Source organism: Terrapene carolina, unplaced genomic scaffold (genome assembly GCF_002925995.2).
Source record: "Terrapene carolina triunguis isolate 2854851 unplaced genomic scaffold, T_m_triunguis-2.0 Scaffold132, whole genome shotgun sequence".
Taxonomy (NCBI): domain Eukaryota; kingdom Metazoa; phylum Chordata; order Testudines; family Emydidae; genus Terrapene; species Terrapene triunguis.
The window spans coordinates 17,723,555-17,750,267 of NW_020664483.1; the positions used below are offsets into that span (position 1 = coordinate 17,723,555).

Genomic DNA, 26,713 nt, shown 5'->3' on the forward strand with positions numbered 1-26,713 from the left:
TCCTGTTAATTCAAGTAGTAGTCAGTACCTCAGAGATAAGCAGTATAAGCTATGTCATGTATATTCTTAGTCTGCCAATCACAGGTACTGCGAGATGAAATGCAAGTATTTTAGGCTTGTGCATCATCCTGGTAGGACTTGCATTCCATAGTTTGTCTTTTCTTTGGCAGAGGTATCTATGGGGAAGAAGGACTTACCAGCCAAAGCATTGCTGTTTCTATTGAGAAAAGGTTAGTGAAAGTACATGTCTCCTCCATTGTGCCATAAGGAGACAAGACATGGGGTCATCCTGACCTCCTGTACATCAGAGTTTCTCTGCTGCGCATCCTTTACTGAAAATGTTTTGTCTCCAGCTCTGGCAAGCTTCATCCCAGGTACCTTCATCTTCATCTTCCTTGCTGATTTTAATATTCTTGGAGTGAGTCAGGGGAGAGGCAGCTTTTAGGCATCTAACGTTGAAGGCCAGAACCAGGACCATGAATTGAATCCAGCACTGAGTGGCTGAATGCTGAGTAATGCTGTGATGTTTTCTTGTCTACTGTTCTGCTTAGGAGACAAGATGCTGCATTTTGAGCCACACTCAACTACTAGAAGCCTCCCAGTGTCAGTGCCAGGAAGAGAACATGGCTGTAGTACAGCCTTGAATAACAAAGATGTGGATCATTGTGGCTAGGTCTACATCTGTGAGGAACAGGTTCACTCTACTTGTCCATTGCAGAAGGGAATAGATATTTCTAGCCACTGCTGAAGCCTGGCATTTCAGAAGTGGAGACAAGTCCAGTTATAACTCCTAGACTGTACATGTCCCTCACATTCAATAGGCAGATGCCATCAGCTAATGGGAGTGCTCATGGATTCTGCTAAATATCTGAACTCTGGGGTACGGTGGCAGAATTCCCATATTGGTAGCTCTCTGACAGCTGAAAGAGGAAAGCAATGTGGTGGTGGATCTTTTAAAGGCCTGCTCTAGCTTACTTGAATCAGGCAGCTTCTTCAAAGGACACCTACTAGCTTTTCCCTATTCCTATGGCAACTAATACCCTATATGCAGGAACACAAGTGAAGCAGCAGCCCCTCCATTGCTGACTTCTTCTGCTTGCTGCTTGGCAGCAGACAAGGCATGAAGAACATTGTCCAGTCCACTGTCCACTGTCCAGCCCTGGATCCACACTGCCAGCTAAGGATCCCATTTATATCAGGAATAAGGATCTCAGTATCTTTATCTGCTTCATGAGGGTCAAAAGATGACTTTGCAGACCTTGGCCTTCAGCTTGTCAGTTTCAGCCCCTCACATACGTACCATATCAGCACGGGTACACAGTCAGTCTGTCCCCTGACTGGCTTGCCCTTTCGCCGTTCAAGATTTTCAAAAGTGACTAGAGATTTTGAGTGTCACAATTTCTGGGTGCCCAACTGAAGGCAACTTAAAGGGGCCTGTTTTCAGAAAGCACTGATTTCCCACCCTCTGAAAATCAGATCCCTTCAAGGTGGTCTCCAGTTGGGCACTAAAAAATGGCATAGAAAATACTAGTCACTTTGAAAATCTTGGTTAGCATGTGATTTGTTCACCTTTGGGGATAGTCAACTGGTCATTGCACTTCTTCAGCATAGTTTCCCATGTATTTTTTTATTGATACACATTTTTTGCATGATTGGGCTCCACAATAGAAGAAACAGCTAGAGAGAAAGAGAATAGAATAGAATTTTGTTTTATATCGTGCCTTTCTTATGGGAAATGTACTAATGAGCTTTATAAGCAACAAATACCATAAGATCCCAGCAGTATAGCAAGTGTATAAAGCCAGTGCAGTAACCATGCATTTAAACATGTGATGTGTATGTGTGAAAGACATTTTCAGAAGTCGCAAAGATCTCTTAGTGTACAGAGAAGAGCAGAACAGAATGGCGATTGATTTAAATCTCTTCCAAGAGGTGGTCACGCTAACATCACAGTATATTGAGTGTAAAGCTTTATCCTCAGATGATACGTGAACTCCCAAGGGAGTGTGGAGTGGAGTAACGTATGTGTGTTATAACAGCCTTCTTATGCCACTAGCTTTTGGGCTAAAGGACAATGACGGAAATGGCTGCTAAATATATTTCAGTTAATGGGGCTATATGGAAATTCAAGCAATGAGCTGGAATCAGATATCTCCCCTCCTCCCAGATCAGAGCAGCCCTGAATTGCGGTGGGGTTGAGATCTGGATTCAGACTCTGTCAGCCTCATCTCTGTTGAATTCAGTCAGTTAAATTACTGAGAGAGCAGCATTTTATCATGGCTGTATGATTTTCATTCTTTCCCAGTTGCCAGAATATATCTATGCAAATTAATGAACTGTTTGTTGTCAACTGCACATTGAAGAGATTTACAAGGTTCAACAAAATTTGTTTTAGGTCAGCAGTTTAATAAAGCTCCATAATGAATATGGTCTTAACTGAGAGGATGAATGGCTTTGCTGGTGCACTGGGAAACATTTGGACAGCGATTGTGATTTACTGACAAGCTCTGCTGTAGGAAGCTACAGAACAGCATTTCAGCAGAAGAAAGTCATGAACGTACGGAAGCGAGAGTGAAACTAAGCAACTTTTTCATTTTTTTTACCAGTTTGCAGGCAGTTCCCAGTTCACTACTGGCACCGAATAATAGCATTGGGTCCTGCCCTTGCAACACTGTGCAGGGAGTAAGGAGGCTTATTTAGCCCCATCCCATCCCTTTCACTTTTGTAGACTGTCTGCGTGGGGGGAGGTGGGGGGCTGCAGAGAAAGAGACAGGATAGCCCAGTTGCGGGGTTCTAGCTTAGGACGTGGGGCAACCCGCTTTCAACTCCCAGCTCCGCCATAAACTTCCTGTGTGACTTGGTGCGAGTCACTTGGGGCTAGACCCAGAAAAGGTAGTTAAGCTCAGCAAGGTGATACTTAACTTCAGCCACCCTGCCACCTCCTGGAATCCTCAGCCTCGAGTTCGGCACCCAGACGCCCCCACTGAGATGCCTGGGGAGAATTAGGAGCCTTAACAGTGGGATGCACAGAAGCCAGTGTGCTGAGCAGGGAGCTGCCTAAGTTAGGCAGTGGTAAATGCCAAGGAGAGGAGTGTGACCTATGCCCCACCCCCACCCCCTGGGCTGGAGGGGGTGCCTTCCTCTGCTCAGGAGTCATAGCTGTGAAACCTTTCCTGGAATTAGGTGCCTAAGCCAGATCAGTCCTTTCTCAAGAAACATTGAGAAGGAGGAGTCCCCTTATACTCAGTAGCCCAGTGGTCAGTGCACTCACGCAAGATGTGGGAGATCAGGGTGCAAGTACCCATGCTGTCTCACTGAGAGCAGAGTCTTCCTCCTCCCAGGTGAGTGCCCCAACCACAGAGCTATAGGGTTTGCTGGGAGTGGGTCTCTTTCTATCTCTCAATAGTCATTAGGTCAGAAAGAGGGTGAGAATGACACTCTGGCCTAGTGCTTAGTGCACTCTCCTGGGAGACCCAGGTTCCAGTCTCTGCTCCAATGAATAGTTAAGTATTTTATACAAAGTGGGACAGCTTCCACAGGAGTGAATGAATCTAGCGTTGAATGAAAGGAATTTCCTAGTGACTGGACAGGTGCCTTGGAAACCATGAATTCACCTGGAAGGAACTAATGATTTCAGGAGAGAGATGAAGGATTAAATTATTAGGACGCGAGAACTTTCTTCTAACTCTTTGATGCTTTCCTCCTAGGTTAAGCCTCAGGCAGTGTTCACTACCATAGCCTATGTTACACCTACTCTATAGATAAACAGAAGCTTTCCATTCTCCAGGCTAACTACCCATATTTTAAAATGTTTAAAGTAGATGATGAAAAGATGGCAATTTTGTTTTCTGTACTTCTGTAGTAGAAATTACTTCAGGGAGCGAGGAATAAGCAGCCAGGCTGTGTCTATCTCACTCTTCAGCCATCAGCAACAGCCTGACTTTGATGAGCAATTTGTTCGGTGTTTGATGATAAAATCTGGTTGCTCAGGATTGTAATATGTTTCTAATTGTTTTTTTAATTGCAGCATCTCATTAAATTACTTCTCTGGTTAAGCAGTTTATTTACAGTCTTGCTTTTCTTAAAGGAAAAGAGGAGAAGAGTCTGCAACAGGAGTCTTTTGTGCCATCTCCAAAGAAAGAACTACAATCAATCAATCACCCTTTAGGGATAGTGATGGTGGTTTCTATCCATGAGAAAAATCTCTTTATGAGAGGATTCTTTGTACGTTACAATACAAAGCTGACATTCTTAAAATATAACCTTTTATGCCATGTTTATCTTAATTCAGAGAGAAACAAAGCATAAACTACATCATTTTCTTATTTATTTATTTCCAATTTTTCTCTAATATAGGAAATTTCGCATATACATATGTGTGTGTTTCTGTACATATGCATAGGAGTATATTATAATGGCATATAAAAGTTCAAGCGTTTTCTAGTTTCAGCAGGCAATGTTAAATAATGTGCTCATTAAAATCTGCACTGGAGTTTATGAACAATATAAAATGGTACGTAATACTAAAAAAGACTCAAACCCCAAGAAAATCAAAATGTATCCTCATTCTACACTTCTTATTCAGATGAAACTCCCATTGAAATCAACTGTGCACCACAAATTGCAACATTATTTACCGTGGGCACAACTAAAATGTCAACATTTATCAGTGGTTATTCTACCACACCGGATTATCCCAGATACACTGTCACAGTTATCTCCTCTACCAGCAGAATGAAATATTGTGATATCTCAGCTATCGAGTCTGGTAACTATTGGTAAATAGTGACTTTTAAATGGTGAGCACTGTTTGTCTGATATAGTTTTGTATAATGTAAATCACTGACATTTTATTGGAAATAAATATTGGACTTTCTTTGGAGAAGTCATGGCAAATGTCCATCCACTTCATTGTGTTTGTTGCTTGATGAAAAGACTAGAGGGGCCTAATCAAAACAAGAATTACACTCACCATCTGAAGCCAAAGATCTATGGTTAAGTTATGAATAAACCTTGTGGGCCTGGTCAAGATTCATAGTCAACTTAAATGTGACACTTCTATACTGCAAGATATTGTAGATGGAGACACAGTATGTGAAGAGATAAGCCACTCGACTTCATCTTCTTTGTCCTATTTGCAGGTACAGAAATGAACGTGAATATCAGCAGATGCTAAAAGAGACCCTTGAACGCCTTAATAAGGTGAGCCTGTTACAGTAGGAAGTGTGTTGTTTGCATCAGCTGCTTCCTTTCATTTCACTTACTAGACAAAATTGCTTTGATGTCCATTCAGTTTGGTTCGATTAATTTTTAAGCAGTTATTTTAGTTCTGATGGAATTTATTTTGGTAATATTATATAATATTACTTTTTCTCCCATAGTCACACTTATTGGTGCCCCCACAAATCATGAAAGGACAGTTCCCATCCTCTCTTCTATTTCTGGCCATAAGCTATTAGTGTGTGCAGGTAACTTTATTGTCAATAGCATTAAAAAATCAGAATCTAGGATAGTGTGAGAATTTGGGACCTTTCCTCATTCTCCAGTCCTGAGTGATTTCTTTTCATCCTGTAAACTCTGAAGGGGAGCCCTTCGGCACAGATTTTCAAAGGTTGATTTCAATGTGAATTAGGCACCTAACCTGCTTAGGCCCTTATGAGAATGCCATTAGGTGACTATCTGCATCTTTAGGCACTTAAATACCTTTGAAAATCTGGCCCTTAGAACCTGATCCTAAACATACTGCAGTGTGTGGGAATAGGTTTTGGATTAGGCCCTTAGAGAGAGACCTATCTGATCATTAACTGGACTTATTGTTTCCTTTGTTATTCTGCACATCCCTAAACCCATGGAATATAAACTTTGTAACTGATCCAGTAACACGGGCCCCTTTAAGTTACAGTTAGGTGCATTAGTAAGTGTTTAGCTGGATTCGGGCTATTAGGCACGATTCAGAGTTTACTGAAGTAAATGGGAGTTTTGCCTGAGAACAGAATTCAGGACCAGGTCGATAGAACAGACGATGGCTGCACTGTTTTACAGTTGGAAACATTCATTGTCGGTAGGGTTCCTTAATATCAAGCCAGATATAGTCACCAATCAATAAATAAGAGAAATGAAAGCCCAAGAGAACAGATTTTAAACTAATTTCCTCTACAGATGGGTGATGTTTCTTGTGCAGTCCCTCATTTGCCTGGGAGTTTTTAAGCCCTTGACAGACCTTTATTGCAAGCTACACATCTTGTAAGGATCCTTCACTAAGAATTGCCCTGCAAAGCATTCCCACTGTATATCTCTTGCTGTTGTGTGCCTCTGGCCACCTGCGGGAGAGGTTTACTGATATGATGATAATGATGTGGAAAAGCGGAGCAAAGAAAGTTACATCTAAATATGAATATGTATCATTTTGGCTATAAGGTGGAGAGAAATAAAAATGACTGTTCTGGTTGCTGTAAACTGCCACTGTCTGCATGGTTGAAAGCACCATACCAATGAGCTCATTAAGAAAAGAGCTCTGGGCCAGAGGCAAGCAAAGTGATCCTAGAAAAAGGGCTGTTTTCCCTAATCATTGTTTTGTTCTTTTTGCATTTATTGACCACTAATAGCTGAAAGCCAATGCTGTCACATTGGTGTAATCTGTAAAGTCAGGTGTGTTAAAAAAAAAAGCCAAAAATGGCCGAGAACTTAAAAATTGGATAACAGACCACAGATCCCAGTGGTGATTGAACCTGGTGATATTCTAAACAAAAATTGCTCACAGCCATGCTTGTAGCTGTTTCCATCACTTCACACTGACTCAACAAACCTTCTAGGGTTCAGAGTGACACACAGACAGAATGAGAATCCTGGAATGTTGTTATATAGATTAGCAGTTCTTCTTACTATGGAAGGGATCTCACTTAACAGAGATCCCATCTTTATGTGTAGTGTCATGTTTTTTAAACAGTCAGCTCAATGATCAAAGAAATCCCTTTAATCTGATGTATTGTAATTATTGAGCTCCCGGTCAGAGAAAACTGCATGAGTCTCTCCACTCACGGGTTTGTCAGTCCTGTTATGACAGTCTGGGAGCTTCAAGGAGATTATCTGGCTTTGAGGATTAAAACTGTATCCTATCCTGCAGGAAAAAGTCAAGTCCATTAAACAACACCAAGTTCCAGTTAACAAAAAAAATAGACGTTTCATTCCTCAATTCCTGCAGATTAAGAGGATTTTGAAGGGCCTGATCTCTGGCATACCTTGAATGCTGTTGTAATCAGAACCCTTGAGCAGAGGCTTACCTTTAAGGAGGTGAACAACCCACTGATGGAAGCTTGATTTTGGTTTTGGAGTGCAGGTGGGTCAATACCTTCGGAAGGCCATAACACAGTTCCCTGTCTTGGCCCTGTACCAGTGTTGTCCTGTTTCCATGTCAAAGAATAATCCCCGGTCCTCAAACTGTGCTAGACAATCATGAGCCCAAGATATGGGACCCAAATGTAGGCAGAATGCTGAAGCTATTCTGTAAATCATACAGTTTAGCCAAATGGTGATAAAATGAACATAAGACTATTAAGGGAAAACACAGAAAATAGCAGATGAATATTACAAAGAGTTAGTGCCAAGCTCCCTAGTTCTTATCACGGAGATAACAAATGTCTTTCATTTGTGGAGCAGTTTTTACAGTGCCTCAAAATATGTTAGTGGTGAACAGCATAATGACTTGAGCTGGGATTTATAAAGTACCATTCAAAATCAGTGGGAGTTGGGTGCCTAAACCTAGTGCTGTGGTGAAATCCTGCCCCCACTGAAGTCAACGGGAGTTTTCCCATTGATTGAGGTGGAGCCAGGATTTCACGCCTGGTATTTAACGGCAAAGGGCCAGAGTCAGCCCGACTCTTTTGCAGGTTCTCAGTGACAGGGAGGCCACAAGCAGCTTTGTTGCCACTTGTCTGATCCTGACTTGAGACATGCAAAATTCCAGTTCCTGCATTTAAGCAAGCACAGGGACTCCCAGCTTACTCCCCTAGGGACAGGGAGAAGATGGCCTATCGCTACCCATCTCCTAGAGCTGCCAGTGGATCCATCTGACTGCACAGTAGGCAGTAAAATGCATCCTAAACAGGGGTATAGTAGAGTGCATGCAGCTCAGCGCCTGCGGGAACTCTAGTGGTGAGAATGCTTCCCAGTGCTCCCTCTGGGACGGTGTGATTCTGCACCAAGTCCATCTGTCGGCCTGAGCCCTGAATTACTAGTGCTGTTTCTAAAGAAGTTAAAATGTAACATTTCCTGGCAGCTTTGTTTCCTGGATTCTTCTGTCTTCAACTACCGTCCGACACTTAACCATTTCTTCCTGGAAACAGCTAACAAGCTAGAATAGCACCTCCGTACCTCACAAGGGTGCTGTAAGGATAAATACATTAAAGATTATAGAGCACTCAGATATTCCAGTAATGGGGGGCCAAACGGGGCAACTGATAGATTCAAAAATTCTGAAGTTTCTTGCTCTAACCAGTTTCTTCTGTATCCTTTATCCCCTAGGGAAAAAATAAGTGACTGTGTTTTCCCCATTCCCAGACTTGCCCCTGGAAACAGTAGACATGATTAGATGGGAACTTGCTCACAAGGGACATCATATGCAATGCCATTTAGGCCATTCATACTAACTCAGTGGCTTATGACATTATGATGCAACTGTACTATACTTATAGTACTAGCTTCAACACTACTTAGACTCTATTGGAGAGGAGGGGAGGGTCTGCTATCCAGCCTGAATTTATTTGTTCTATAAACTATTCAAGATAATGTTTAAGCTGAGCCTGAGTAGACATTTATCAAAAGACAGTCAATTAGCAGCCCTTTTTCTCCATCAATTTTTCTTTCAATGCTATGCTATGCTAAGGCTATGTCTACACCGCAGAGTTTTTTCACCAAAAGTTATGCCATTGTAATTAAAGTGCTTTAATTAAACCACGGTTGCATGTCCACACTATGCTCCTTGTGTCGGCAGAGCGCATCCGCACTAGCATCGACACAGAGAGCAGTGCACTGTGGTAGCTATCCCACTGTGCACCTGGCTGCAGGGTGCGTTGAGAAGGGTTTGTAATGCTTCATGGGGCAGGTACAGCGTCACGTGATGCAGATTTCTCAATCTCATTATTCCATGGGCATCCTAGTAGATTGCCAGCCGCTTTTCAACTGAAGTAGGTGGGGGAAGGGGAAGAGTGTGTGACAGGGAGCGTGAGGGGGAGACAGAGACAGAGTGTGTTTTGGGGGAGAGTGTGTGTGTCCGCATGCTGTCTCCATAAGTTCAGACAACTGCCAGAAGCAACCAATCCTGGGGAAGGGGAACACCTCTGACATCAGCCCCCACCTCCCTCCCTGGCTCAGCACAGCAGCCTCTCTCTATCTCTTTCTCTCTCCCTCACAGGCACACACACATCTGTCCCTGCCTGCCTGTGTCTGTGTTCCTAGTGTGGCAGAGAGCAGGAGCATTCCACATTAATGATTTGCTTTGTTGCCCAGAGTAGAGCAGCAGGCTCAGCTGTCAGAACAGAGCTTTGAAAGGGGAGGGGTGCATGCCTGCAGGGATGCTGAGTTCAAAACAGTGAGCAGAACGGTCATGGCAGGCATGGTGGGATACTGGGGGAGGCCAGTTCTGGCGGTATAATGAACGGCAGTGTCTACACTGACACTTTGTCGTTTTAACTTTGCTGCAAAAAAGCTCTATGCCTCTCGTCGAGGTGGTTTTATTTTGTCATTGAAATGGAAGAGTTTTGTCACCAAAAGTGGCATTGCTATGTGTACACTCCACTGTTTTGTCACCAAAAGCTGCCTTTTAGCAACAAAACTCTGAAGTGTAGACAAGGCCTAAGGAAATTAAACATCTACCCAGAACATAACTCTGTCAGACTGATCCACTGTTTACGCATGCCCCTGCAATCTTAAACTCTACTCTAATCATATGCAAGTGGATTGCATACATTCATAATGTTTAAGGCCAGAAGGGACCATTATATCATCTGCTTTGGTCTCCTGTATGTCACAGGCCTTTAAATCTCACCCAGTTACCCCTTTATTGAGCCCAATAACTTGTGTTTGGCTAAAGCACATCTTCCAGAAATGCATCCAGTCTTGATCTGAAGACATCAAGAGATGAAGAATCCAGCCCTTCCCTTGGTTGTTGGTTCCAATGGTTAGTCATCCGGACTGTTAAAAGTTTGAGCCTTACGTCTAATTTGAATTTGTCTGGCTTCGGCTTCCAACCATTGGTTCTTGTTTTGCCTTGCTCTGCTAAATGAAGAGCCCTTTAGCACTCAGTATTTGCTCCTGGTGAAGGTACTTGCACACTTTAATGAAGTCACCTCTCAATCGTTTTGATAAACTAAACAGATTGAGCTGTTTACGTCTCTCTATAAGGCATTTTCTCCAGTCTTTGAATAATTTCTGTGTCTCTTTTCTTCAACTTTTCCAATTTTTCAACATGCTTTTAAAAATGCGTGCACTGGAATTGCATGTAGTATTCCAGTATCAGTCTCATCAATACCAAATACAGAGGTAAAATCACCTCCCAACTCCTATTTGCTACTCCCCTGTTTACATCTCCAAGGATCACATTAGGTTTTTGCCACAATCCTGTACTGGGAGCCCATGTTGCGTTGCTTGTCTACAATATCCCTGAATCCTTTTCAGTCACTGTTTTCCAGGATACATCCCTCATTCTGTAGGTAGGGCCTGCCTGCCTTGTTCCTAAATGCATGACCTTGCAGTAGGCTTTATTAAAATATGTTTTGTTTAAATGGGCCCAGCTTATCAGGAGATCCAGATTGCTCTATGTTACTGCCCTGCCATCATCATCATTTACCTCTCTGCCAATCTTTGTGTCATCTGCAAATTTTACCAGCCGTGACCGATGAAAACGTTGAATAGCATCGACTTAGTACTGATCCCTGAGGGACCCCACTAAAAACACCCTCTTTCCATGCTAATTCTCCATTGGCAACTACTTTTTCACATCTGTCACTTAACAAGTTCCTAATCTATTTCACTTGTGTTTTATTAATATTGTATAATGCTAATGTTTCAGTCAGAATGTTGTGTGGTACTAAATCAAATGACTTATACAAGTCTCAGAATACTACATCTATCAAAAAATGAAATCAGGTTTGCTTGACAAGACCTATTTTCAATAAAAAAACATGTTGACTTGCATTAATTACATTCATATTCTTTCAGTCTTTATCAACTGAATCCTGTATCAGATTTTCCATTATTTTATCCATGATTGATAACAGGCTAAACAGCCTGTAGTTACGAAAGATATTCCACTTGCCCTTTGTGAATATTGGCACCACATTAGCACTCTTCCAGTCTTCTGGAATTTCCCTGATATTCCAAAATATATTAAATTTTAACATTAAGAGGCCAGATATCTTCTCAGCCAACTCTTTCAGGACTCTTGATTGCACATTATTTGGGTTTGCTGATATAAAAATGGTTTTCCCAATTAAATATTGTTTAACATCATCCTTAGTTACTAATGAACTAGGTAGTACTTCTTCATTCTCAGGTGGTCCAAGTATATCATCCTGCTTGTTTCCAAAAACAGAACAAAATATTTATTGAACACTTCTTCCTTTTCCGCATCATTATTAGCAATTTTACCATCTCCATCTAATAATAGACCTATAACTGTACCATTACTAGAATTTCCTTTGTTTCAAATATATTTTAAGAAACTTTTTATTGACCATAGCCCTGCCAGCCATGAATTTTTCTGTGATGTCTTTAGCTTCCTTGTCAATTTTCTGTATTTCATAACATCTAATGTATATTGATTGCTATATATTTTCCCTTTTTGCCATTTGTTATAAATTGTTTTTATATTTCTAATTACTGCCTTCACTTCATCACTAAACAGGGTGGGCTTTTTAGTCAAAGTTGGTCATCTATAAACTCTTTTTAAGTAACTCCCAATTTTCCTTCACATTTTTCTGTCCAAATTTTCCTTCCCAGTCAATTTCATTCATAATTTTTCTTAGCTTTGGGAAATTAACCCATTCTAACTGTCCTCAACTGGTTGTAACAGTGCTGTAAACATTCCAATCATAGTAATTGTCCCTGTAGGTATTAGTAATATCAATTATATCCAATTTTTTTCATCAATGAGACTTTCCAATTTCTCTTACTTGTAACCCAGTCTCCTAATATTGGTATATAAGCAAATGAAAAAATTCTTCTCTTCACATTCTTTGTCACATTGGGTCAATTTGGCTGCAACACACTGAGTTTGCACTGTTTTAAAGAGTTATATTCAGTCCTAATGGGGGGGGGGGGAGGAGAGAGAGAGAAAAAAAATCTGGCCCAGTATTTCTAAATTAAATCATCCACTCTATTCATATTCCGTGTTATCTAATAATACGGGGGGATATGATAGAGGTATATAAAATCATGAGTGATGTGGAGAAAGTAGATAAGGAAAAGTTATTTACTTATTCCCGTAATACAAGAGCTAGGGATCACCAAATGAAATTAATAGACAGCAGGTTTAAAACAAATAAAAGGAAGTTCTTCTTCACACAGCGCACAGTCAACTTGAGGAACTCCTTACCTGAGGAGTTTGTGAAGGCTAGGACTATAACAGCGGTTAAAAGAGAACTGGATCAATTCATGGTGGTTAAGTCCATTAATGGCTATTAGCCAGGATGGGTAAGGAATGGTGTCCCTAGCCTCTGTTTGTCAGAGGATGGAGATGGATGGCAGGAGAGAGATCACTTGATCATTACCTGTTAGGTTCACTCCCTCTGGGGCACCTGGCATTGGCCACTGTCGGTAGACAGGATACTGGGCTAGATGGACCTTTGGTCTGACCCAGTACGGCCGTTCTTATGTTCTTGTGTTCTTAACTCAAGAAGAGGGAGTATCAATGTGTGTTCTCCTAGCCATGTTACCTAGCGTTCGATTCTGCTCCCCTTCCTCATGGTGAATGGTACCTTCCTGGGCAGGCAATCATAGGAATGTGAAAGGGACAAGAGAACCAAGAAATGGGAGCAGACATTGGGCCAACTACTTCTGGAATCCTTTTCTACTTGAGATCAATAGGAGTTTTGCCTTACTACTGGCAATAAACCAAGGTTAAATCAACACCATCGAGGAAGTGGGTGAGAATCTGTACGTAAAGACTGATGTATTAGTGAATTCTTTATTCATTTGTTCTGGCTATTTTTTGTTGTTGAAAGTACAAGGTAAATCCCAGTGTCAGTTGCTTGGCTTTCCCTGAGTCCATTTTAAGGTATCCCGGGCACTAGGGTAGCAAAGAATCCTCTGAGAAATCTATGTGCTTTCTAAATAGGAATCTATTCATAGAGAACTATGCTACAGAGCAATCAGCTACATTCCTCACAATCTCTTTTACCTTATGGACCTTTATTTGTCTGATTTTAGTGAATGTGTGCTCTGTAGACCCAGCACCTATCAATAAGAAATAGCTTTGTTAGCAGAGGATGTAAAAGCAGAAAAATAATTAAGGTATCAGAAGTGGCAAAAGATTGAGTAGCCTCTAGCTTAGCAGTTCTCCCAACTTATCTCATCAAAGCAAGTAATTGCTATTTACTATGCACTGAAGAAAGCTACTTCCTGTTTTCTGAGTAAATGGCTGGATTCTGTCATCCACATACACACTGACTAATACCTTACTCTATGAGACGTTGCATTGATTTCAATAGGATTACTTACCAAGTAAGTTCAACAAACCAGAGTCTCAGCTGGCTACACTGATTCTAGTGCTTAATTTGTATTGAAACAGGTGCCAGACTTCAAGCAATTAGTTACTGGGGCTCAAGCAATTTTTTTATGTTAATAACTGATATAGCAAGCCCAGACATGCCAGGGCTATGAACTGCCAAGCCTAGAGGTGCCGGGGCTCAGCCCTGGAAAGCCCTGGCACAAATTAAGCACTGACTAATTCATAGATTTATAGATTTGAAGTCCTTAAAGAGACCATTATGACCATCTGGGCTGCCTTTCTGCATAACACAGGCCATAGAATTTCACCCAGTGATTCCTGCATCAAGCACATGATGTCTGGTTGTGCTAGGCTAGCTAGAGCATCTCTTAGCAGTCAATGTAGTGTCTTTGGAAGTCAATGTAGCTATGCCAGTTTATGCCATCTGACGCTCTTGCCTAACACATGTAAGGATGGCAGAATCTGGCCCAGTGTGTTTAGAGTTGGCTTTAATACTTTCATTATTCCTTTCTGTGCCCAAAAGAGTTTATCTTCCGACTGTGTTTGGAGTCTATGCACAAGTAGTCAGCAAAAGTCCATCCACTTGCAAATCATAAGTTTTGTATCTCTTTTAAGTGAATACCATGCAGTCAACATGTCTGTCTATCCCTCTAGAAGATGAGTGGAGAAAAATGTGCGTTTAAATAGAGCCCCAAGGTCCTGATCCTGTAATATGCTCAGCAGCTTCAATTCTCATGGACCTCCATGAAAACTGAAGGCACTCAGCCTGCTGCAGGAGGAACTCAACTCCATCTAAGGACTGGCCCCTCACTGTGCAAATCTAGTTTCCATAGCAAAGGAAGAAAACTGTATGGTTTCTTTTCAGGTGAAGTGTTACCTTAGATGTGCACTTTACAGAATTAAGCCAGTAGAACAAATAATGGTTTGCATGGCAAAGAGTTGGAAAAGTCCATTAACATCTTTAGAAAAGATTTTTCAAAGCCAGGTATATGAAATTAAGAAAAAAATCAAATTTATCCTACTTTGCTGTTTGCTTTCTTCTTTGAATTAAGAAAAATAGATCGTCTCCTTCCCAGCTCTATTTTCATTGCTAATCTTTCATGTTTCTGTCCCGTTTCTGGCATATTAAACAGTGTTTTTCCTTCCCTCTGCAAAATGCAGAAGTGGCTTTGCGCAAACAGGGATCATTTGAATGACTTGTACTTTTTAATGTCCAGATCATCCCTTCTCCTCCATATTTCCAAGAGATCATGTGCTTAGAATTTGCCAGTATATTTGAGCTCATTTAGAACAAGTGTTATGGGTATGTTATAAGCTCACCAAATGGAAAGGCAAATCCAGAGCCATCTCTGGAGGCATGGAGGTCTCTCCGGCATCAGAACCAGTATGGTTCCGCTGCACAGGGAGTGCATTTTCAAAAGTGGCACAGCATGAACCTCGACATGTGGTTCAGAGCCCAGCTCCATTGGCCTATCTGTGACAATGCAGGGTTGGATGGGGGGCAAGGTAGAGCATGAACTGTGTGCTGCATGGATCCTCAGTCCTCCCCTTTCACACAGGGTCATAAAATCATAGAATATCAGGGTTGGAAGGGATCTCACGAGGTCATCTAGTCCAACCCCCTGCTCAAAGCAGGACCAATTCCCAACTAAATCATGGGGTGCTGGGTCATGAGGTGCTAGTTCAGCCATTGGGCAGAAGTAGCCTGCCCTGAGCAGCTCTGCAGCCATTCTGCCAGCTGAGGAGAAAGGTTCCTGCTCCCTAGACCCTTCCTGGAGATTACCAACCACTGGTCTGATACAGGCTAGGCTCTAGTGCCACAGATTCAGAAGGGACCATTGTGATCACCTGGTCTGAACAGGATCTGGCTCATAGTGATCAGAGATGGGTGAAAGTGAGGACACATTTTCACAAAGGTTCACTCAAAGATTTTGTTTAAGGCAGTTTCACAGTTTGGAAATTTGACTTATCTCCATTTTTTTGCAGAAATTTGTTTTTCACTTAAAACATATGAAAACCTGAAAAACAAATTTGTTGCTGGGAAACATGATGCCTGTGAAGGTGTGAGCAGACATGGCAGGGGTCTGGTGGCCATCTCTGACATTTTTCTCTTGTGCCTTATCGATGAAGAGGAACATAAAAAGAGAGAGCAAAATGTAGCACGCTAATGTACCACACTCATGGATACAACTTCTACTAAATCCCCTCTCATTATCAGAGTGTGAATGTGTGTTAGAGGTCTCTCTCTGTGGCTGAGTCTGCTGGAGCTATAGGTTGAGAGCTTTAGCTCAAGCTATGCACTTAGCTCTGGAGGTTCCTAGTGTGTCAGTGAAGATGGCATCTTTCACACAGACAGAGGTGATTATAAATATTAGGTAACGCAATCAGGAAACAAAAACAATCAGCTGACAAAGACGACAAACCGCAGAGAGCAAACTATCAAATGAGCAATAGAACGTTCACCGAGGCAACCAGTTTGTGAGCAATCTTTAGGAAGAAATTTGTTCATACACAACATTCACTGTTCCATCTGAATAATGAAGAGGCTTACTGTGTGTTTGCAGACTACTGCTGAATAGGAAAAGGGGCTCAGTTTAGTAAATGATTTGTTGTTTATAAATTTTGTACCTCTCTCCATTAACAACAAACAGGGATCCAAGCCCTGTCATGAAGGCCATTTTGCAAACAGTTTACTCCATACATGTATGTGTGTGTGGTAAAATTCTGTGCCACTGATACATTTCATATTATATCAAATGACATGGAGGATGTTATACATCTTAGCAGGTTCTTGACAGCAGTATTCTCTACAGCAGGGCAGACAGCAGATATGAGATGCATATTACGCTGAGAGCAAAGTTCTGGCATTTGACATGATTGCATTGTCCATATTTATCAGTGACACAGAATTCACATCCCCATATCCATCACCTTATGCTTAAACTAGTATTTGGGTACATTCAGGTCAATTTATAGATGTAGGAATGCAGTGGCTTTTACTCAGAAAGATAAGTCCATTCTGCTTTGCAGTTCATTTTCTGTGCATAGTACTCAGGATGAAGCCTGATTGATTTATATACATGCAGGAATCTTTACAAATAGGGAAGAACACATCAATGTACAGAGGCATTAAACAACAGTTCTGCGGAGCACTGGACTTGTCCTATCTCATTGCTATTGCTTGAAAATGGCTCTGATCCTCAAAGGTATTTATCAATGGGAGTTATGTTCTAAATACCATTGAAGATCTGGGCCCTTGACCACTGCTGGAGTCAGTATCTAAAGATTTTTTTTTAAAATGCACATAAAGAATAATGAAAGAATGATGCAAAGTTGAGAAGAAAATAACTGGATGCTGTGTTGTTTTGATACAGCGTGAGGGTTCAGTGAAGGCATAGCTAAATCTAGCTTATTTAAAAAGAAAAACTGCGAACACATTTTCTCTCTTGGGCAAACATTTGAAAAGCTGAAAACTAGATTTTGCTCATTACATACAAAAATCCTTGCTAATTGGGGATGTCTGCTTCCCCCACAAGACTCCTAACACTATCATTGTTGTGCTGATCTTTCTCTCAATAGGAAATCATTAAGGCTGCATAAATGCTCCACAAATTCCTGATGACTGGCTTAGAATATTCTGGTCATGGTCTGTTTTAATTAGCGGCATTTGCTCGCAGTGCAGTTAACTAGCACTAAAGTAAAAAAAGTTCACGGTGGTTTTATTGGTGCATCAGCAAACCTGGCTGGATGAGTCAATGGCATAATGAAAATCGCAAGCATCAACACATTTCTCAATAGCATATCAGCCCTGGTGATTAGTTTGCTGTACATGTAAAAAAGGAAATCCCTCTTTCACCACAGTCACATGCCCTGCCCAGAGAGGTGAGTGTTTAATTCACTGCACATGATCTGATCATTGTGCCAGATATTTACCTCTGATAATTGAAAGTGGTGAGTTTTAAAGGGATGCCATATGTTTAAAAATCTGTTTCCGCCCCCTCCCCCCCCCGCCCCTTAAGATCCTATTGTTACAAGCAACATCTAGTGTTACTCTGACTGAAGTCGATTAGGGGGAAATGTTTGTTCCCGTATTTTCTGGTTCCTTTGTGCATTTGACAGTGCTTTATGCATAGCCAGTGTCACATGTTCCTCTGTATAGTCAGTTATTTATTCAGACCATGTATATGCTACAGATGCCACAGCAGTTTAGGTACGATGCTGTGACTATGTTGCTGTAGTGCCATAGTATAGACACTTCTCACAGGGATGGAAAGGGGTTTTTTCCATTGCTGTAGGCGCTTCCCCTCCCGGATCGATGGTAGCTAGGTCAAAGGAAGCATTCTTCCATCGACCTTGCTGCATCTACACTGGGGGTTCAGTGGGCATAGCTGTGGCACTCTGGGGTCTGAATTTTTCAAACCTCTTTAGCACCATAGCTACGTGGCCCTAATGGTTAAGTATAGATCAGATCTTAGTCTCCCATGATGATTTTTTAATTGTGTCAGGTTAGGTTTTGTGTGAAGTAGAACAGTGGCTCTCAAACTTGGGCTGCCGCTTGTTCAGGAAAAGCCCCTGGCGGGCCGGGTCGGTTTGTTTACCTGCCGTGTCCACAGGTTCGGCCGATTGCGGTTCCCACTGGCCACGGTTCGCCGCTCCAGGCCAATGGGGGCTGTGGGAAGGGGGGCCAGCACATCTCTCGGCCTGCGCTGCTTTCCGCAGTCCCCATTGGCCTGGAGCAGCGAACTGCAGCCAGTGGGAGCCGCGATCGGCCGAACCTGCGGACGGGGCAGGTAAACAAACCGGCCCGGCCCACCAGGGGCTTTCCCTGAACAAACAGCGGCCCAAGTTTGAGAACCACTGAAGTGGAACACACTTTCCTGAGAACTAATCATCAGCCTTTGTATCAACATTGGGATTATCATAGATGACGAAATCAATTATATTGAATGGGCCTGGTTCTGTTCTCACGGACACCAGTGGTAACACTCCTGATTTCAATGGAGATATACTTGATTTACCACAGAGATCAGAATCCCCATGTGCTGGCAAGTATGATATAGGTAGGTTCACAGTGCACATGCTCACTTTTCTATCCCAAATCCTGGAAAGTACCTAATCAGACCTTCTCACTAGCATACTCTTACCTTGAGGAGCTGGTATGAGCAGCGTGGTTGGAATTATGAAGAAAGGAATGAGTCAAGAAAAAAAAGCGTATGCATTTTGAATGTAACTATCTCATAAACTCAGACACATGGGACCTGATTCTAGCCTCTGGTGTAAGGCCCAGATTCAGCAAATCACTGACTTTCAGCATATGTGTAAATCAGGAATTAAGTGGGTGCTTAAAGTTAATAACTTGTTTAAGTGCTTTGTTGAATGGGGCGGGACTTCTAATGTGCTTGAAATGAAGCATGTGCTTAAATGCATTGGTTAGTTGAGGCCTAAAAAAGGAGGATCTCCACTGAAGCCAGTGGTGTTACACTAGTCTAGATGAGATCAGAATCAGGCTCATGAAATATTAGTGATTTTAGCATCCATGGCTACCCCAAAGTTGCTACAAAGCTGATGATTATTGCTGTTGAGCACAACTTACCACTCAATACCTGATGTGATAGAACTAAAGAGACACCATCACCTTGAAATGTAGTTAATGTGAAAATATGAATTAAATGCACTGTCGGATGTATAGCTGCCCTGGAGACTCACTTACCGTCAGATATTCCTATATTTTACAATTTCTTTTTGCTCTTGCTGGGTCAGAGACGCACTGATACAGCAGGTGGAATGACCTGAATAGCTGCTTGTATCGGGAAATTGTGAAACTATACTTAAAGTGCTGTCAAATGCAGAAAGTAAACAAATTGCAAAAACAATTGAGAAAAGGACTCTTCCTCCCCCACTCCCCACCCCCCACAGTCTCAGGATGTACTTTGTTCTCTAGAATAAGATCTACTGAAAATCTATGGGATTTTGTGATATCATAACAAAACCATTGACAGAGAGAGACTGCAAAGGGCTGAGTTTACAAAAGTTTGAAAAAAAAGTCTCCAGGGTTTTCAGAGAGCTTGTGTTATTTAAGGTCTTACCCACAAACATTTGGTCACAGAAGTTGCCAAAATGCATTGATTTCCTGACAAAGAGTTACGTGTAAACAATCCTCCAAAAACTATAGATGCCACGCCTGCATCTGTTGAAATATTTTAACACCTTTTAACACCTTTTTTTATCACTGCAAGGAATACTTTTGTCTTCTGCAAATGTCAATTCAATTGTATTGGTGCAATTCAGCCAGCTCAAGCATCACATCGGCGAGTTTCTTTCCCTTGATGTCAATGGGCTTTCAATCAGGTTCATATTGCATTTATAGCTTCATGGAAACACCTCCACTGACATAAATTATAAAATGTCAAAGGAACCACCGAGTGTTAGGGAGTTTTGCAACGAGGATTCAATTGGTCATGTTCAGGAGTCCTACCAGAAAGTAAATTTTCACTCTATTGGTGCATGATATACTTAATTCGATGCTGATGTATTAGCTAGCAGGCTGAAATTTATCCCCATAGAACTTGTTATTTTGTATTGTATGATTTAAAGTTGCTGGGAAGTATTTTATATTCAGGAGCTTGTTTAAAGTAGTAAACTCAGTAATGAGCCAAGCGACCTCTTAGAATTGAAATGGGAGTTAGATACTGGGCCAGATTCTGCTCTCTGTTACGCAGGTGTAAATCATGGTAATTATTTTGAGTTCTGTGCTCCTTTCTCTAGACCAACTGGACTCTGAGAATCTTCTGCCTCCTGAATTTACAATTAATTGCAATTTTTTGCCCCCAGACTTGCTTTTCTAGTTTTTGTGGGCCACCATGTCAATAATTATTAGTCCCAGAAATGTCACAGAAAAATCCAATTTTATGATGTGTGAGACGTCACAAAATGAAAAATTTCAGGTTGGCACAGAAATATGTATGTTCTTTAGTGTGATATTTTAAAAAGTGTCAACATATATCAAACGCTGTCACAAATATTGGAGAAATCAATGCCTTATATTGTTGATGCTTCCTGCTTAGAATCAGACACCATTGCAAGCTTCAGCGATTGGTATTTCATAAAGTGTCTATTCCTTGGCTCCCAGCCATCATAAAGCATATGGTGAATGAGCTGTGACAGCACCACAGTACTGAAATGTATTAACTGCTTGTCTTTATCAGCTTTATTTAGAAAAATAGTATATACCACGGGAGAGCCGAATGGATAAAAGTGCATATTTTTTGTTGGTTTCATCATACCTTTAGTCTTTAATTCTCAACATAGGTGGCTACAAATTTTAAATGATTCACTTTTTTGGATAAGTGGCTAATCTATTCTTAGTGATCCTGAAGCCAGTACTAAAAGTGTCATGTTTATCTGCACTGCAGGAAGCAGATGAAGCTTTGTTATGTAATCTGGAACTTCAGATTGAATCACAGTTCCTGCAGGATGACATTAATGCCACAAAGGACAGGTACAAGAAGGTAATTGCACTGACTTCCCCACCTCTCAGAGAGGAATCTGGAAGGTTGAAAAGTGTCATGCTAACCTTTGATCTCTTTCAGTGGCCACTTCAGACACCTACAGAGTAAAGGTTTGTTGTTTTGTTTTGTTATAAAATGGCATTTTGAAAAGGTTCAAACAACCGCAGTGACCCCAGGTAAGACTGGATATGTTACTGAACAAAATACATTGAATTCGGTATTCTCTAGACCAACAAGTGGGCTGTTGTATTTTATCAAACCTCACTCACTCAAGATCAGCAGACGAGAATCATTAACATGATTACCAGGATCTGCTTGCATCTTTTATCATCATTTAATCTGGGACTGGAAGGATTGTAGTCTGGCATTCCCAGGAAAAGACCCATCATTAAATAGCTTTAGGAGCCATAAATAAACTGGGAATAGATTTGGTAAAAGGAGAGAGACTAACGTTAATCCTTTTCCACAGTTCTTTGGAATTTTTTCCCACTGATAGCAATGGACGCTAGATCAGGTCCATAAGGGCAAAAACTAGAACAGGGTCAATGGTCAATGATTCAAACCAGATGGACTTGGTCAACCTCTTCTGAGCACATTTACAAAGTGTCATCTGAAAGGAGTCACAGTCCTACGCATTGGCCATACAAATGAAAATAACCTCCTTCCACCGGTCTTTATTACACCATTAACCACCCTTACCCCTTCCACGCCTCCTCCACTGGTGACTAAATCAGATTATATTCCCATTTGTTCCTTTAAAACATGAGTAACACAATACTGAATTAAGAATATGCTACATCTTATCAGTAACCCAACAGCTTTAGCAAAGTACTATCTGAATATTGTGATTGGGTTACTAAACTGCTAACACATGTTAGCCCAGTTCAGATGAATAGAAGTCCACTAGAGTCAGGGTGGCATGTATTTACGGCAGATCTGAATTTGACCCATACTTTTACAAGTGAAAGAAGTTATCATCAAGAAATAAATCACAGAAGTTCAGTCAGCTGAACTGAAAATCTTGCTTTACTAGTTACTAATTAAAATGATTTTACTCCACCACAGAATATCATGGAAATACAGACCTATGTCAGCATTTTACAACAGATCATCCAAATGACCACTACTGTGACCACCATTACAGTTGGAGTAAGCGAGGTAAGTGTTTCACTGAGTAAATAAATGCTATGTAGTGAGCACTCGTAATGTGATAGTCGATATTTACCCTAAGTGCTTGAGATACTCTGTGATGGGTTGGATAACAGAAACCCCCTTGGGGCTGCCAACTGATGTGCCAAGACTACTTCTGCCCCTGCTTTCCCTGCCAGCCTGGGACTCCAGCACCCTGTCTTGTTGAGCCAAACACATCAGTCCGCTCCAACACAGACCCAGGGTCTGAACCACATCCCCCAAAGCTGCAGACTTAACTGAAAGCAACTTACAGAAATGTTCCTGTCTTTAACACTCAGATGCGCAATTCCCAATGGGGTCTAAACCCCAAATACATCCATTTTACCCTGTATAAATTGTTCGCCCGCTATAACACTGATAGAGAGATATGCACAGCTGTTTCCCCCCCCCCCCAGGTATTAATACATACTCTTGGTTAATTAATAAGTAAAAAGTGATTTTATTAAATACAGAAAGTAGGATTTAAGTGGTTCCAAGTAATAGCAGACAGAACAAAGTGAATTACCAAGTAAAATAAAATAAAACCCACAAGTCTAAGCCTAGTACAGTAATAAAACTGAATACAGATAAAATCTCACCCTCAGAGATGTTTCAATAAGTTTCTTTCACAGACTGGATGCCTTCCTAGTCTGCGCACAATCCTTTCCCCTGGTCCAGCCCTTGTTCCAGCTCAGGTGGTAGCTAGGGGATTTCTCATGGCTGCAGCCTCCTTTGTTCTGTTCCGCCCACTTATATGTCTTTTGCATAAGGCGGGAATCCTTTGTCTCTCTGGGTCCCTCCCCCCCTCTAAATGGAAAAGCACCAGGTTAAAGATGGATTCCAGTTCAGGTGACATGATCACATGTCACTGTAAGACTTCATTACCCATTTGCTAGCACACACGTATACAGGAAGACTTACAAGTAAAACAGAGCCATCTGCAGTCAATTGTCCTGGTTAATGGGAGCCATCCAGATTAATGGCCCACACTTTACATAACTACAATGGGACCTCAGAGTTATATTTCATATTTCTAGTTTCAGATACAAGAATGATACATTTATACAAATAGGATGACCACACTCAGTAAATTATAAGCTTTGTAATGATATCTTACAAGAGACCTTTTGCATGAAGCATATTCCAGTTACATTATATTCACTCTCATTAGCATATTTTCATGAAATCATATAGAGTGCAACGTCACATAGTCCATTTCCTATTCTAAGTAGAGGGAGGTGCTGTGGTATCTGTGAGTAAATGTTGAATTTCTAATGATGACAACAGAAGATCAAAGTTGCAGCTTTGAAAATCTTAAGTGAGCTTTAGGAGCTTAAGTATCAAAAGAGATGTCAGAAGTCTTGAACAGGGATTTCTGCTAAGCAGGTATATTCTGAGACCTATACCAACCCCATGTTAAAAGGCTAGTCCAGCAGCAGCAGAAGTAGGGATGTGTCCCATCAGAGTAAAGAGATTCCAAGATTTGGGGATGGGGATGTGAGCTTACTTTGTCTGCTCCCTCTCCAAAGAGGCAAGATGGGGCAAGAGAAAGAGAGATGAACCCTTGTGAATCAAACTGATTGGATGAAACCAGGTGAGACAAAGGTGGTGGGTTTCACTTTCGCACCAATGTAAGACAGTACCCCAGGAAACAATTGTTGTTTGGGTGTGAATGATATAAGCAGGCATTTACTAGTCTGCTTCACACAGCAGCATGGTAAACCTTTTCCTTTCAAATGAAGTGAACTATTTTAAACTATAAGCAGTGCTGCTACAGTGCCTCCATTGAGAACTTGAGACCATTAAAGTTATGCAGCAAGAGGCTGAGATATCATCTCATCATCATTCATTTTGTCTTTTCAGATTGACTGTAGGTAATGAAATCTCTGGTGGCATGTACATGATCAGACGTTCTTTCTCCTTTTTTCTCAGGAAAGGCTGATGGCAGAAAGGAGAATTCCTATCCTGCAGAGTCAGCTGGAAGAGTACAAGAGCATTCTTTGTCAGCTGCAGACTCAGAAATTGAAATTGCAGACTGAGGTACCATACAACTAACTAGAAAGTCTAGTGACTCTCATTGATTCAGGCTAGTGTAATTGCAACAAATCAACACCTAACATTGAACAACGCAGCATGGCTGATATTTAATGGGGTTTTGAACAGGGTGAAAACATTATCTAATAACTACAAATAAGACGGATGCTTGAAAAGGATGTTTTTATTTGAACTTTACCTATCTCAGCTTCCTCCTTCTGTCTAACAGGCCCAGTATCATGGGATGAAGATTTATGTAGTTAGTTTCAGAGGGTCAGTCATTACTGTGTGATAGCTGCTTAGTAGACTGAGTAGAAGTGGTTGGAGGCCTTAGTCCAGTTCGTGGTGGAACAAAATGCCCAGATCACAACTGGATTGCTGATGGACAGTCTCAGCAGACAGGCCAAGGACTGAAAAGGTCCAGGGACTGAGTCTCCCCTTCCCCCAATCCAGTATGAAATGCATTGGCACTGTGGGATAAAATCAGAGGTCTTCAGAGCTGTAGGTTCAGCGCTTTGCCTGAGCACTAAATTCACTCCACAAGTGCTGGGGTTGATGTGGGAATTACTGGGTGAGATTCTATGGGCTGTGCCATGAGGCAGGTCACACTCGATGATCACAACAGTCCCTTCTGGCCTTAAAATCTATGAATTTCCTCAAAAAGTGCATGTCAGGTTTCACACAGCAGCCTACACTTATCCCTGATAATGATAACAACGAATTAGCACCTCCAGCCACACCCAGGGACCATCAGCAACAACAGTCTCTGTGTCTGTGCACTGCCAACTCACAGGGCATGAGTTACCAGGACTTTCCCTGCAGCTCCTGCCTGTCCCCAGCCAAGAATTTCATAGTGCGGCTTGTGCCTTCTGCAGCAATCCATTGGGCTCTGTGATCCTGTCAGGCTAGGCTGAAAACTGAACAGCAACTTAAGCCATGAATGTCAGGACCTACATGCCCACCCCTAAGACGGACCTAATTAATGGGTAGTTGTGGGAAATGATTACCTTAGCACTACAAGTAAGGGCTCCTTCGTGCCTGTTCCGGGGATGATGTGCTGCTCCCGGAGATCTTGGGAAGCACTGCCACTACAGCAGCTTCGTGAGTCTCGACACAGCTGGCCAGCACACAGAGGGGGGTTATGAAAGTGCCACACCTCTACCTCAGCCTCCTGGGGGTGTCTAACACCCTAGTCAGGAATTCACCTGGGACTCAGGGGACAGCATGGACTGTGACGGTGCCTGAGTTCTGCTCAGATGTACAAGTCACTGGAGGCGACCTGCCTTCAGATGGTTAACCCAAGAAAAGATGAGCATGATCTGGCCTTTACTAGTCACCATTTCAGAACGAAACCTTAGTTTTCAAGGTGACACTTTATATTAAGAATCCATTTATAAAGGGTTAATAAATGACAAATATAGCAGTTATACTCCTATTGAGAATATCAGTAAAAGGGATTATAGGGGGTTAGAAGCCATGGTTATAATCAACCTATTGAGCTGGAATTTTCCCAAATAAAACAAATCACTCAAGTTCTTTGGAAACAGCTCTCCCCCTCCTCCTGCCCGTCCTCCTCCCCACGGTCTATAATAATTGAGTAATGAACTATTAAAGCAATATATTAATGATTTATTAACCCTCTACAGCAGTGGTTCTCAACCTATTTACCATTGTGGGCTGCATATGCAGCTCTGTGTGTGTTGTGGGCAGCATGCACACAATATATACACTGCCTGTCCAGCCACAAAACCCCCCCAGGTTTAGTATTTGTTACATGACAGCAATACAATTCCAATCGATACAGCACCTTTCATTTCAACACTGGCAAATGTCTGCCAAGAGCATTTTAAGTTAGTAAATAAGTCAAAACATTAATTGTTAAAATTAATTAATTTACTGTGAGGATGGCATGGCTGCACCGCACTGCTGCTGGCGGTGCAGCTGGGCTGAGTGCCCAGAGAGCACGGCTGCCGAGCCTGCCCCCCCAGCCAGAGACTGCAGCCAGGGACTGTATCCCAGCCCCCCCAAAGTGCCCCCCACCCCCCAGCCAGGGAATGCCCTCCATCATCCAACCCCCCCTGGAACTGCCCCCTCCATCATACAGTCCCCCACCCAGGGACTGCCCCCCAAGCACCCAGCCCCCTACCTAGGAACTGCTCCCCAGAACTCCCCAGAAACTGCCCCAGCACCCAGAGCTGAGAGCCTATGAACCAAATGGTAAACCCTGTATATGATGGAAACCACTTCAAGACAGGGGGTGCAGCAGCACCTCCAGCAC

The 26,713-nt window shown here is 42.0% G+C and overlaps 1 protein-coding gene across 1 annotated transcript in view; it reads left to right on the top strand.

The window, feature by feature from the left end:
- The window catches only part of BFSP1 (beaded filament structural protein 1), a 46,458-nt gene that overhangs the window by 9,008 nt on the left and 10,737 nt on the right, over window positions 1-26,713 (top strand). The window contains exons 2-5 of the mRNA XM_026653245.1: window positions 5,142-5,202; window positions 21,136-21,231; window positions 22,297-22,389; window positions 24,334-24,441. Of these exons, the coding sequence (XP_026509030.1) occupies window positions 5,142-5,202; window positions 21,136-21,231; window positions 22,297-22,389; window positions 24,334-24,441 (358 nt within the window). The remainder of the gene's footprint in view (window positions 1-5,141; window positions 5,203-21,135; window positions 21,232-22,296; window positions 22,390-24,333; window positions 24,442-26,713) is intronic.